Raw genomic sequence first — 15344 nt, forward strand, 5'->3', positions numbered from 1 at the left:
CATTGTGGGGTTATTAGATGATGACTGTGTTCTTTCCTATGCAGATGTTATCTGCTGATCCCTATAAGTTTGGAAACGGCAAATATTAATGTGAAGATTTTGGACTGTACTGAGAGAACTGAGACTTGGCCATTGTCTTAACTCAAGTTGAATACAAAGAAGACAAAAGTCTTGTGGTTTCATAATCAGTTATCTATGGTCCCTTCATCTATCTCTTTACAAAGCGGTATCTCTCTTACAGTGGAAAAAACTACCAAAGTTTTAGGAGTTTTCTTGAATTCCTGTCTTACTTATGAAAACCAAATTGCCAGTCTCTGGAGGAAAAATTTATATATTATGAGACAATTGAGATTAGTGAAAGTCTATTTCTTTGAATGTTATTCTGAATTGTCAATTCAGATGCTTGTGTTACCTAAAATTGACTAAATTGCAACTCTTTGTATCTGAATGTAAATTTAAAATTAGTTAAAAAAATTGTAGTTAATTAAAAAAACTGCAGTAAGGTTGATATATGGATTGAAGAGATACGAAAGCATTTCAGCAGTATATAGAAGACTAAATTGGTTCTATATCTATAGAGAAATGTATATATAGCACTAAATTGTATATATAGCACTAAATAGATATAGAACTAAATTGGTTCTATATCTATAGAGAAATGTATTCCCATGGTTTGTAAATGGCTTCTTTTGATGTAAATCCCCTTGAACTATTTGGTATTAGGCAATCCATAAATCCTGTATTACATTAAATTAGATACTACTCAGAAATGATTGGGATAGACAAACCCAACTTAAAGAACCTATTCAAAATTCTAGCAACTCTGACTGTTCAAGCAATGACTGCTTCAAATGTAGATACCCTCACACCCATCTCACTAGCATCATATTTTGCGAACAAGATCGAGAATATATTCAACCACTTCAAAAATATGACATCAATCAACCAGAGGATGAGATCCATGAATGCTTTTCACTCGATGTAACTGGGGACAGAATATGGATAGAGTTTAATACTATCACAATAAAGGACCTAAGACCTCTAGGGAACAGACTTTCAGGAATGAAATGCCAACTGGACCCAAGTCCTTCCCACATATACCAAGATATACCAGAAAAAGTACTGCTCTAGCTAGCTAAGATGAATAATTCCACACTAAAGCAAGGATGGTTCTCAGAGGAATTTGGAGAAATCCTACTTTGAGGACCAGAAAAGAATTAAGCATGGGAAAACAAATCCTACCACTACAATTCGATATCTCAGCAGCATTCGATACAGTTGTGACTCTATGCTACTAAACAGACTAGCTGAAAAAGGAATTACAGGAAAAGTATTACCATGGTTTCATGGCTTCCTGATGAAAAGACACTACAGAGTGTTAAAAAATGTATTCTTTTCTGACTATTGGTCTCCACCATGTGGGGTACCACAAGGATCTCCTCTCTCACCACTATTATATAACATCTTCGTGACCACACTGAATTTGATAATCCTCAGACCTGGGGAATGGCTATTCTCATACGCAGACAATGTATGAAACTGAAATCACAACATCCAAGTCAAAACAGAGATATTCAGCTCATAACATCCAAATTGGGCATCCATCTCACATGTATATTCCAACAGGAAATACATCAGGACGTCCAGCGTGAACAGCTATTTTACAAACTAGAATATCCAACATATGAATGGCAAAAAGGCAGGGGCAAGGACATCTGTCTGACAGCATTCTTAAGATGAATGGCCACACAGAGGAGAGGTTAGTGGTCAGTGCAGTGGACTTTAAACCAAGTGACTCTGGTTCAAATCTCATTTTTACTCTTTTATTTTGGAATTGTGTGCTCTCGAGGAACAGAAAAATACATACTGTGGAATGGACATCATTTCAATAGTCTTGCAGGTATATATTTAGATACAGTAGGTATCTTTATGTTTCTGGAGGGCTCACAAAACGGCTTTAATTTAATTGTGTGACCAAATACACAAGAAATACCCTTACCAACAAGGCTATACCTAGACATCCCCAGGAGTGAGTTTAGGCAGAACTGCAATGCACACATACATTTTATCAAAGATGGAGTGCACATAGAACAAACACTAACATCTTCATTGGGGTAGAAATAGACTTGTGTGAGAGCACTGTTGCATTATTAGGGATAGTTCTAAGAATATTTTATAAAAACACATTGGCACCTATGTTACCCTTCATAGAATAGGTGGATTTTTATTTTGTTCATTTCACACACGCTTCCAATAGTATAGAACTAGGCATGTGGGATCTCTCGGAGAGGGAAAGAGATAATGGCTACTGCGGATGGGCAGATTAGATGGGCCATTTGGCCTTTATCTGCCATCATGGTTCTATGTTTCAACTATAACAAAAGCAACAGAGGCCTTCTTTCAGTGTGACAAACATACTCATTTGTACCTTCAATGCTTTGCTTAGCTGTAGAATCAAGAGTTGTTTCCTCTGCTACCATCTCAAAGGACTCTGTGCTTCCACCATTGATATCAGATCCTGAGACCAACTCGCAGTCTCCTAGGATGAGATTTGTTAAATTACAATCAATTGCTTTTAACTAGTGGACAAAAACATGAAAGGTGCTCAAACTATATACTATACTTTGGCAATGGTTTCAGACTCTAGTCATACTCGTTTTCAAATTTATAAAAAACAATTGTATCAGCCAAAAAGGCTACTTGATGTAATGATCAAGATAAAACAATTAACATGTGAATGCTTTCCCAATATGCTCCTCAGTTAGTCCGCAGATTAAAACACAGCTCTCTGGCAAGTGGGAGACATTATGTGTCTGATTAATCCTTCTATCTACAGAGAATCCCCATTACAGATAAACAACTCTGTTAACAAGTCTAGTGAAATCAACCCCATGAGTGGGTTCTCCCCAGTTCAGGCATGCTTTAGTAAGTAGATACATAACACAGAATATAAAAAACACTTTTTACAAATTGATTACTGGAGATAGAACATGTTAGGAATGACAGATTTAAAGCAACTCAAGATCTCTAGAGTAGATGGCACTTAAGCAAAAAAATACTATATGTCTTGATACTACTTGCTCTCCCTCACCGTCTTTTCTTGAAACTTGATTCTGGCAATAATGTGAAGTGAGAGTTAATCTAAAAAAGAGCATATGGCAACTCTATATATGTTTTGTATCAAGACTTAGGGCTCACCATTCAGGATCCTGTCTGCTTAAATCACACTGAATGAGCTATCTGCCATTCAGTGATACTTAACTGGCTAGGGCAGCTGAATATCGGCTCTGACTGCCCCAACCAATCCAGGAGCAGTCAGGATACAGCTGGAAAATGTGCAGACACCAGTGATATTCAGTGCCAGTGCCTACAAACCTAAGTGGGTAGATAGAACTGCATAAAACAAGGCAAGGTTAGACAAGGTGACGTCATCCAAGGAGTCACCCATCCGAGACGTTCCAGCCAAGACACCACTAGGCGAACCGCCAAACGGCCCTGCTCCCATGAGGGAGCTCTGATCAGCCAGTCGGCGAGGAATGGATGACTAACACACCCAGGAGATCGCAGAAGGGCAGCCTTGAACTAGGTAAAGGTTCAGGGCGCCGATGCCAAACCGAAAGGGAGCACAGCGAACTGGAAATGCCTCCCTAGAACACGAAACCGCAGGAACCTCCGATGTTCTGGGAAAATCGGGATGTGTAGATACCCTTCCGTGAGATCCAAGGAAGCCAAAAAACTCCTCGAGTGCCACCGCTGTAAACACAGCACGTACCGATACCATCCGGAAATGTGGAACTTGCAACAATGCATGCACCTCCATGAGGTCCAGAATTGGTCTGTAATCGACGGAGTCCTTTTTTGGTATGACGAAGTAAATTGAGTATCTCCAGAGCCCAAGTCGCCCTGTGGAACCGGCTCTATAGCCGCAAGATCCAGCAACCGGTGCACCCAGTTCAGATTGCCCTTGGGAGAGGACATGAAGAAGACCGCCGCCGGCCAGAAGAAAGGCAGTTGAAGACCTTCCCTGAGTACCTCCAGAACCCATTGCTTTGAGGTTATCTTCAGCCATTCCAGAAAAAAGGCCGACAGCCGCCCCCTGATCCGGGGAGGCCTTGCCAGAGCCCTGGCATCATAATTCTCTTTTGGAAAGCACCGAAGGTTGAGAGTTGGGAGATTACAGGCGCACTGTACCTCCAAGCGAGGCCTGTAGGAGGCTCCGAAACGCCATCCTGCGTACGGTGTACTGCGAGGTACTCCTGAAATGATGAATGTCAGCTCGCTCAGAGCAGCCTTGAATGAAGAATCCCCCGAAGTCATAACAATCTCATAGCAGAAACTGAATAAGCTCCCAGCGTAGCGAAAACCATCAAAATATGATAGAGGTTTAGTATGACATGCCCAGGTCAAAAAGGAAGCGGCCGCTGCAGCTCGCACCCCTGTCGCAGCAGAATCAAAAAGGCACTGCAAGACAAAATCCAGCTTATGGTCCTAGACATCTGGCAGGACCACCCCTCCATCCGAGGGCAAGGAGGTACATTTGGAGAGCTGAGCCACCGCCGAGTCCACCCACAGCGGGACTAGGCGCATGGAAAATGCCTAAGCCATGGGATACAATTTAGCCATGGCCCTAGCGTACTTCAGCACTCAAGGGCTCCCCAACCTCCAAGAGCATTTCTGCCGAGTCCTCATGATCCGGAAATGCAGCGGAAAGCGGGCACATGGTACACATGATCAAACACTCCGCCTGAACTGCAGTCGGAATCAAGTCCCAATGTCTGCAGGGATTCAGAAATAAAATCAGGAAGGCAACTGGACTTAGCCTGTGCACCATCTGATACTCTCCCACATCGTGAGAATCAGCGTTCTGGGAATCCCTGAGATCAGCTAGGCTAGTCACACAGCGGGACCCGCCGAATCGCCGTGTGACCGCAACGGCTTAGCAATTGATGCAGGTACCACGACAATAGTAAGAAGTTGCTGCTGACATTCAGGCATACCAGCAAGGATCAGATTGACATGTTGGAATCCAAAGACTGTACAGACTGCTGCATTGCAGTCTGAAAGTGAGACACAGGCATAGCCCACTTTCTCATGAAGGCCTGAGACAACATATCCACAATTTCCGGCTGAAAATAGTCCTCGGGAGTCTGAGCCAATCAGCGAGACTCAGATTTAAAATTGTCTGGAACTGCGCCTGTGTTTATGCAAAAACGCCCTCCTCGCGCAATTGCAGCGTCCCGGACGCTTGAAATGTGACTTTGGCGGCAATGGAGGAAAGTAGGTCCTCTCCGGAGGAGGAAAGTGTGGAATCCACACACTAGAAATGCCCCTGACGGACCGTGGCGCACAGAATACGCGGCTGCGCAACCACAAGCCATCCACTGGATTTACGGCATGAATCCATGCCATCCTGAGGTGGGCATCTGTGAAGTTTGAAGCAAAAACGAAGCTTCTAAGTCCAAAAAATATAGTTTTAAATACTTTAAAGAAAATCCAAGATGGCCACAACAGGTGCCGATTTTGACATAAAAACGGCTGTTAAAAACGGAGGAAAACGCTAAAAACAGCGATTTTAGGATTTTACAGGTGGGGGGGGACCAGGGCATGCAGGGATACCCCCCAAAACCCCGATTTGAGGACCCCCCAAAATCAGCAAACTCTGTGACTCACAGACACCATACAGAGACATGTGCTGCAATGCATTTCAATGGCAGCCAGCATTACACAGTGCAAGCATAGGGAGATCATACCTCAGGAGCAGATTAAACTGGAATGTCAGATCATCTGGCCGCCTCAACATCCCTACCACCTCAGATCACAATCATCAGGACCCCTCAGGGAAATCAGGGAAGACACGTGGCGCGGTCCCAATCCCGGCGTACCTCCTCGGAACCGCAGCAGCCTGCACTCTACCCCTTTGCGGACAAACCAGGGGAGAGATGGCTCCCGAACCTGGAGACCTGATTCAATATGTAGGCTGTCCAGAGGACTTACTGCAGTTTCAGGCTTACAGAGCACCCTCCAGAAGCAGACAAACGTCAACATGTCTGCGATCTCCCGCCGAAGGATCACTCGCATGGTGTTAATCCGCAGCACGTGGGCAAACCCGCAAAAAAATCAAAATAAGACTAGAAAGTGAAAACAAATCACGAGCAGAATTAACTGTGAAACCAAGCAGTGAAGCTACAGGAACAAATTTAAGCAAGACAGGAAGCTCCCGGGCAGGTAGCCCAAAGGGGAGGGATCTTTTAGTTGCCCTGCAGCTGAAGCTAATAGAAATACAAGATCCTATCCATTCAGCATCCCGAGAGCTTGTACAAGAAGGCAAGGTTAGGCAAGGTGACATCATCCAAGGAGCCCCGTAGCGGACAGCCTTGCAAGCAAACTTGCTTGAAGATCTTCAAAGTTTGCGAGTGCCCTCCTGCCCGAGTCAGGGCACGCATCCTCCTCAGCGTGGCCTCAGTTCAGATAGCTAGTAAAGAAGCCAACCAGGGGAGGTGGGTGGATTGTGAGAATATCTGCCTGCCGTCTCTGGATAACACCTGTTACGGTAAGTAACTGTGCTTTATCCCAGGACAAGCAGGCAGCATATTCTCTACATGTGGGTGACCTCCAAGCTAACCAGAATGGGACAGTGGGAGTGTTGGCAAATCAGGACAATAAATTTTGCATAACAGACTGGCCCAAATGGCCGTCTCGTCTGGAAAAAGTATCCAGACAGTAGTGAGAGGTGAATGTATGAACCGAGGACCAAGCGGCACCTTGCAGATTTCCTCAATAGGAATTGATCTGAGGAAAGCTACAGACACCGCCATCGCTCTAACCTTATGCCCCGTGACTCGACCCTGCAGAGGGAGACCAGCCTGAGCATAGCAGAAAAAGATAGAAGCAGCCATCCAGTTGGAGCTTTGAAACAGGACACTTTGAAACAGGACACTCCCCACCTATTTGGATTGAAAGATATGAAAAGTTGAGGAGCCGTCTGATGAGCCTGAGTGCGTTGCAAGTAGAAAGCCAACAAACGCTTACAGTCCAGAATGTGAAGCGCTACTTCCAGGATGAGAATGAGGCTTTGGAAAAAATACTGGAAGCACAATGGATTGGTTGAGGTGGAAATCTGAAATAGCCCAAATATTCAATGCTGGTGTTCAGATGTAGTCCAACATTAAATATTCATATCTAGTTTAGTTGGTGATAAGTCAGAGTTTAAAGAAACACTCACTGAATATTAACCTTGTTACATATAAAGCAATTAAATAACTAAGTAAACTGCCCAAAAAAACCCCACAAAACCCAAAATAGGGGAAAATAATTCCATAATAAAAGGGTATCAAATAAACACAGAGCACATCAAAGAGAGAGTGCAGTAGTATAATCCACAAGAAACTTATCCCTTACTTACTGCAGAGACGCAAAACAAAAAACAAGTATTATGAGTCCTAAAATAAGTATAGAGAAGATTAGTATCCCCAAGGTATACTCATATAAATCAGGTCAAACAAGATATAGCGGTTGCGGATGTAAAGCTTTGGAATGCATTGCTAGGAACCTTGCATTTCTGTACTGCTAGGATGAATTTTAAGAAAATGTTAAAATCCCAATTGTTTGTTAATGCTTTCTTGTATTGAAATTATATTTTTAGAATAATCTGAAAATGTTTTCTATGCCTGCTGACTGCAAATGATGATTTGGAATATTTGAAACATGTATGTTAACATTTTGTGTCTGTTATTATATAAACCGTACACCGTATATACGCGAATATAAGTTGATCAGATTATAAGTCGAGACCCCCATTCCCCCCAAAATGAGGAAAAATGGTTGACTCGAATATAAGTCGGGCGGCTTAATATTCAAGTGTCCTGCCCTGCCAGGTTCTGCACTCAGCCTCCCTCCCTGCCAAGTTCTGCACCCAGCCCCCTTTCCTCCCTGCCCTGCACTCAGTCCCATTCCCTACTAGGCTGTGAACCAAGCCCCCCTCCCTGCCAGGTTCTTAATACTGTCCTACCTTCCTTCCCTGTACACTCTTCCCCCTAAAAAGAGCCAACATCATCAGTGAGGTCACAATGGCTTGATTGTCCTGCACTCCCTTCTGCCTTCTAACCAAGCCAGCAGATTATGGTAACCATTCCCCTTAACTTTGTGGTAGGCCGGGGTCAGGAGGGATCCCTCCCGTCTCCTGCCCTACACTAATAATTACCACCCTCCCTCCTTCCCTCTTCCCTGGTGGTCCAGCGTGTATGCGCTGAAATCCTCCTTTGTAAAAGTAGTAGCCAGCAGCACACCTGGGCCGGCACGCAGGTGTGAGCTTTTTGTGCTCCCAGCCGGCCCTGCACTGCTCCTTGATAGGTTACCGCAAATCCCACAAGAACTTGTGGCAGCCTATCAAGGAGCGGTGCAGGGCCAGCCAGGAGCACGAAAAGCTTGCTCCTGCGTGCCGGCCTGGGTGCACCGCTGGCTATTACGTTTACAAAGGAGGATTTCAGCGCATACACGCTGGACCACCATGGAAGAGGTACGCGAGGGAGGGTAATAATTATTAATGTGGGCCCTAAAGTTGCCTCCAAGGCCTAAACTCTGGCCATCAACTGAAGAAACACTTTTCTCACCTGAGCTGCCTTACTTACACTGAGGAACAGACAGATTCTCTGCTCTTAAAAGGCAACATTATGATTGTGAAAATAAGCTTTCAAATTTTTTTTTATCTAATTCACTATGGGGAAGAAGAAGGGGAAAGAGCGCTGTACATTTAGCATTCAAATAGACAGTCTCTGCTCAGAAGAGCTTAAAATCTAATGCACTAAGAAGTCACATCAAAAATAGGGACAGTGTGACTCACTGGTAGAGCTGCTGCCTCTGCACCTAGAGGTTGTGAGATCAAATCCCAGTGCTGCTCCATGACGGGATATAAATAAAGTTATTATTATTAATCCTCCAGTGCCCACCACTTTGAATGTCAGCTTTGAAATACCAGTCCTCATTTCTTCCTCTTCCCTTCTCTCTAAGCATCTGTACTATATTAGTAAGTGCCACAAAGTGTACCACATGCTGATTTCATCTAATCAACATTCAGCAAGAGTTTATTAGCAACCAACCTTTTTCATCAGAAGCATCGCTCAGTTTACGCTGGTTTCCAGAACTGGAAGAATTCAGCAAGGTGATATAGCCACAAAAATGTTGCAAATCCACCTTCTCTTGCAACGTTCTTAAAGCTCTATGAGCTCCCATGTTCAAAAGAGAAAATTCTAAGATGTAAAGAAAACACACATGCTATTGATTAACCTGCTGTTGTCTTTTCTACATTGAGTTTCCTACATTTGTTTAGATGAAGATTAACCTAGCTGTCCTAGAATTTAATGAACAATTTGGTTCCTCTACAACAGAAACAATAGCATCATGAAAGACAGCGTGCAGAGAGACTGGGCTCTAAGGAAAGATTAGGTTCTTACCTCAGCAATCTTCTTACTAGTAGACATACACATTCTTGAACCTTGGGATAGTCAATCCATTCCCACAAAAATTATTGTAGAGAGCCTCATTAGCATTTTTTGTTCCATCTCCCATCTCTCTCCGGGCTGTCCTCCAATTCCTCAGTTTGTACCAAAGCAGATATTCAGCACTAAAGAGGAAACAGAATATGGACCGGTACAGGGACATTCCCTGAGAAAACATGTCTGTTCTGTTCATTTTCATTAACATCGAAGAGATGAAACAAACTTAAACATTTGTAGTATATAACAAGGTGAAAACAAAACAAGTCACCTACTGGAGTGTATCCTGTACTAAGAATGTGGGAGATTCATTACATAGCCCTTAGATTCTTGAAAGCGGCAACCGCATCCTCTATTCTTGTCAATGCTGGATAAATGAAAGAAACAAGGTATCTAGATTCCCCGGCATGCTTGAGACAGTAAGCAGACAAATGAATATCTGGCAGGGCGGGCTTCAGGAATAATGTGTATGTGTACTACAAAAAGATTACCGAGGTAAGAACCTGATTTTTTCTTCTAGTATGATAGACACATTATTCCTGAACCTCTGGGATTTATCAAAGCAGTCCCCAGAGTCTAGGGCAGGACAGATGAGCCTGCTGACAGTATGGATGACCTGAATGCGGAGTCCATTTTGGCCACTACATCTACCCTGTAAAACTTTGTGAACATATGACAGAGGACCATGTGGCCACTCTACAAATTTCTTTGGGGGGACACCGCCCATGAAGCAGCCACACTTCTAGTGGAGTGCACCTTCACGAATATAGGCAGCCACTTTCCACTTCCAATAAAGGCTGAAGAAATTACCATACGGATCCACCTCAAGATGGTTGTTTTTGAGGCAAATAGAAAAATAAGAACATAAGAATAGCCTTACTGGGTCAGACTAATGGTCCATCATGCCCAGTGCCCCATCCTCACAGTGGCTAATCCAGGTCACTAGTACCTGGCAAAAACCCAAAGAGTAGCAACATTCCATGCTACCGATCCAGAGCAAGCAGTGGCTTTCAACACATCTCTTCAGACTGCTTCTAGGGTCCAATGACCAGCCGGAGACTTCAAACCCCACCAGAACCTCGCGCATGCATCAGGGGGAAGAAAGCAATCGGCCCTGATCCTGGGAAAACACCACAGAGTCACTAAGCACACAAGCACACAAGTGCTCAAGCACACAAGCTCAAGCAGACAGAACCTGGTGCAAGGCAGTCTGCCCCCTGGATGCAGATCTCCAATCCAAGAGTTTATGCTCTCCTGCAGCTGCAAGACAGGGATCCTCTGCAGCACCAAAAAGCCTCACAAACAGTAAGCAAAAACCAAATTTAAAAGAAAAATAAACACAAGCAGAAAAGACAGGCTCCTACCATCTCACTTGTAAACAGACAATTGAGGAATTGGAGAACAGCCCAGAGAGATGGGAGGCAGAGCCAAAAATGCTAGTGAGGATCTCTACAAGAATTCTCTTGGGAATGGATTGACTATCCGAAGGTTCAGGAATAATGTATCTGTCGTACTAGAATTAGAGATATCAACAAACAAGAGGATTCATGACTAATTTTACCTTGAACTGTTTAGGGGTAGCAGGTGCCAAAAAATAAGTCCTCAAAGCTCTTTGGGGAAAAGTATTTACCAAGTACAGTGGTGCCTCGCATAACGGACGCCTCGCACAGCGAACGCTGCGCACAATGAACTTTATGTCTTGATCCGTACAACGAACTTCGTTTCACACAACGAAGTCGCCCGAGCTGCATCCTTCCGCGCAGGCACTGCGCTTAACTGCCCTCTCTCCGCCTGGTTCCCTCTTGCCCCCCCCCCGACTCCCCGACACGATCGGGGCAAAAAGGAGCCCAAGCCCTCTTGCCCCGCCGATTCCCCAACTCCCCACACAATATCGGGCCAGGAGGGAGCCCAAGTCCTCCTGGCCACGGCGACCCCCTAACCCCACCCTGCACTACATTACGGGCAGGAGGGATCCCAGGCCCTCCTGCCCTCGACGCAAACCCCCCCTCCCCCCAACGACCGCCCCCCCCCAAGAACCTCCGACCGCCCCCCCAGCCGACCCGCGACCCCCCTGGCCGACCCCCACGACACCCCCAACCCCCTTCCCCGTACCTTTCTGTAGTTGGCCGGACAGACGGGAGCCAAACCCGCCTGTCCGGCAGGCAGCCAACGACGGAATGAGGCCTTGGCCCATCCGTCCCAAAGCTCCGCCTACTGGTGGGGCCTAAGGCGCCTGGGCCAATCAGAATAGGCCCGGGAGCCTTAGGTCCCTCCTGGGGGCGGGGCCTGAGGCACATGGGCCCAACCCGACCATGTGCCTCAGGCCCTGCCCCCAGGAGGGACCTAAGGCTCCCGGGCCTATTCTGATTGGCCCAGGCGCCTTAGGCCCCACCAGTAGGCGGAGCTTTGGGACGGATGGGCCAATCCGGCCTCATTCCGTCGATGGCTGCCTGCCGGACAGGCAGGTTTGGCTCCCGTCTGTCCGGCCAACTACAGAAAGGTACGGGGAAGGGGGTTGGGGGTGTCGTGGGGGTCGGCCAGGGGGGTCGCGGGTCGGCTGGGGGGGCGGGCGGAGGTTCTTGGGGGGGGGGCGGTCGTTGGGGGGAGGGGGGGTTTGCGTCGAGGGCAGGAGGGCCGGGGATCCCTCCTGCCCGTAATGTAGTGCAGGGTGGGGTTAGGGGGTCGCCGTGGCCAGGAGGACTTGGGCTCCCTCCTGGCCCGATATTGTCGGGGAGTTGGGGAATCGGCGGGGCAAGAGGGCTTGGGCTCCCTTTTGCCCCGATCGTGTCGGGGAGTCGGGGGGGCAAGAGGGCTTGAGCTCCCTTTTGCCCCGATCGTGTCGGGGAGTCGGGGGGGCAAGAGGGCTTGAGCTCCCTCTTGCCCCGATCGTGTCGGGGAGTCGGGGGGGCAAGAGGGCTTGAGCTCCCTCTTGCCCCGATCGTGTCGGGGAGTCGGGGGGGGCAAGAGGGCTTGAGCTCCCTCTTGCCCCGATCGTGTCGGGGAGTCGGGGGGGGGCAAGAGGGCTTGAGCTCCCTCTTGCCCCGATCGTGTCGGGGAGTCGGGGGGGCAAGAGGGCTTGAGCTCTTGCCCCGATCGTGTCGGGGGTGCCAGGGACCACACGGAGTCACCCACCGTACCACCCGATTCGGGTAAGCGCAGGTATCGGTGGGTGGCTTATTTGCGGGGGGGTGCCTTATTTTACATTTTTTTCTAAAAAGGGGGGGCTGTCTTATTTGATGGCCCTGCCTTATCATCGGGGAAACACGGTAGAAAAAAAAAAAAAATGAACAGTTAAGTCCCAGTTTTTGCCGCTGAGACTCTGCCCTCTCACTGTAAAATTAGACTCTACTTAGTCTGTCTTTAAATTTAAAAAATGTGTGTTGTTTTAAAAAACAATTATGTTTTTAGATGTATCTAAATAAAAATAATAACCAAAAATTTATCTTTTTTTATGTCATCTTAGCATATTTTATGCTACAGAACGAATTATTTTTTTTAACATGTATTGTTATGGGAAAACGCGTTTCACACAACGAACGTTTCACATAACAAACTTGCTCCTGGAACGGATTAAGTTCGTTGTGTGAGGCACCACTGTATTGCCATTTCTATCAAATTCTACTTCACTTCAGAAGTAGATCTGTATTAAGTGGATCCCTTTTATGGAAAAGAGGTCAAGACTTCAGAGTTAGCGCAAATAAAATGTTTTAAACTACATGATACAGAATTAAGGATCAAACAAGTTGTAGGTGATACCATTTTATTAAAAATTCAACAAACCTGTGACTAGCTTTTGAGAGCTAAGCGCCCTTTATCAAGTCAATCAGGCAAACAATATGATTCAAGTTTAAAAGAATGCCAAATGCAATACAGTACCTCCTTGGAGTTCTGCTTCATCAAGTGGGAAAGACACATGCACAGTTTCTCCTATTCCACTCATTCCATGTCCCTGAGCATCGAGAGAGAGAGAGAATAACGGAATCAGAGATATAGTAATAGTAATTCAACAGAAGAAAGACTGAATCGGCCCAGTCTGTCTACCCAGTTGAGATTTTTATATTCTGGATAGGTAAGTAATGTGCATAAATTCTCAGGTGCAAGACAACCCCTTTATTTCAAGCCATGACGTCTACAACCATCTAAATAATGTCTAAAATCTGATTTAAAAACTGCTGGCCTATTTCTAGAGGGAACTCAAAATAGAAAATGGATCCACCAAATTTATATTTAGTATTTTTTTTTTATAAATCTTTATTCATTTTAGATTTTTCAACAAGTGTACAGAAAATCATCAATCAATATATAACATCACTTGAAACTCTACAATTTCTCGAGAAGATGATTTAACCCCAACCCACCTCCCAAAATTGTAATCACACAATACATACTACATAATATAATAACATATACCATTTGTTCTAAAATTTATTAGTGAAATTCAAAAACCCACCCCCCACCCTCAAACAATATATATAGTAATTAGGGAAAAATGCTGATTAATCATTATAATAAGTTATTAATAGCCCCCACACATCCTTAAATTTATTAAAATATCCTTTTTGAACTGCTAGCGCTCTTTCCATTTTATACATGTGACACACCGAGTTCCACCAAAAACAATAATTTAATCTTTTACAATCTTTCCAATTATATGTTACTAGTCTTATAGCCCGTTAAATTAACGGGTGCTAGAATATGTGTGTGTGTGTCTGTCTTTATTTCTTTTTCTCTCTCCTTAGCCGCTTTCTGTATTTCTATCTTTCTTTTTTTTTCCTTGGCTGTCCACCACCACCCCTTGTCTGCTCCCCCTGTTCATTCTTCCTTCCTTTTACCTCCCCCACCCCATCACTGCTCACCTTATCCAACAGCAGCCCTTCTCCCATTATTTTACCTCCTCCCTCTTCCTGCTCCCTCGTCCATCAGCACCTCTGCCTGCTCCCCCTGTCCAGCAGTAGGCCTCCCTTCATTCCCCCCCTGTCCATCAGCACCTCTTCCTGCTCCCCCTGTCCAGCAATATGCAGTTCAACAGCAGAGAAAGAGAAAAAACACTATACACTTTGGAATATTTTATTCATATTTATCCCAGTTTCTGCTCTCTTCTCTCAATTTTCTTACCAGGGTTTGCAGTCTATCTGGCTCTTCTCTCATTCCTGTCTTCACTTCCTCTCCTACATCCATTTCTGACTTTAACTTTATCTTTCAGTTTTCCTCCATTTATTTTTCTGCATCTCTATCTGCTTCTATTTCTCCAGTTGTTTGTTTTTTTGGGAGTTTTTATTTTTTTTTGCTAACTCCTCCCTTCCAGCATCTTCTCTTTCTCTCTCTTCCCCCTTTATTTTCAGTCTTCTAACCAGTATCTGTCTTGCTCCCTCCATCCAGCATATCCACTCCCCTCTTTCCTCCAACACCTCATCTCTCTCTCTGCCCATCACCTTTTACTCCTTGCTTCTTCCAATGGAGTCGCGAGTCAGGCCTGACATATAAGGCTGGAAGCCGATTCCTCCCGGAAGCAGTCCTCCATGTTGTTTGCCGGCCGCTGGAAGGAGGGGGGGAGGGTGTCAGGTCAAAAGCGCGCCAGGACAAAGGCGCGCCCAGACAACTGAGCGCAGCGCGGAGGTGCATGCCGGGTTCCCCAACAAAACCCCCCGTCGGAGCCCCTAAAAACTTTAATTTTCTTTGGTGCGCGCCTCCGTCTTGCGCTCAGTTGTCGGCGCGCGCCTTTGTCTTTCGCGCCGATGTGTATGAACCGGGAGGAGTGATGAGTACATCTGGATTGTGAGCAGCCCTGCCTTCGGTCCTGTCTCGGTCCCACTAAACCGGCTGGCAATAACGAAGCTAGACATCACGGGGGCT

At 45.6% G+C, this 15344-nt stretch overlaps 1 protein-coding gene across 2 annotated transcripts in view; it reads right to left on the reverse strand.

The window, feature by feature from the left end:
- The window catches only part of FAM91A1 (family with sequence similarity 91 member A1), a 130538-nt gene that overhangs the window by 27792 nt on the left and 87402 nt on the right, over nt 1-15344 (reverse strand). Inside the window, exons 19-21 of one of the 2 annotated variants that reach the window (XM_033933473.1) lie at nt 13368-13440; nt 9096-9245; nt 2429-2539 (exon numbers count right to left, since the gene is read on the reverse strand). In XM_033933473.1, the coding sequence (XP_033789364.1) occupies nt 2429-2539; nt 9096-9245; nt 13368-13440 (334 nt within the window). The remainder of the gene's footprint in view (nt 1-2428; nt 2540-9095; nt 9246-13367; nt 13441-15344) is intronic. The other variant, XM_033933474.1, reaches the window with a different exon arrangement.

This window comes from Geotrypetes seraphini, chromosome 2 (assembly GCF_902459505.1).
Source record: "Geotrypetes seraphini chromosome 2, aGeoSer1.1, whole genome shotgun sequence".
NCBI lineage: Eukaryota > Metazoa > Chordata > Amphibia > Gymnophiona > Dermophiidae > Geotrypetes > Geotrypetes seraphini.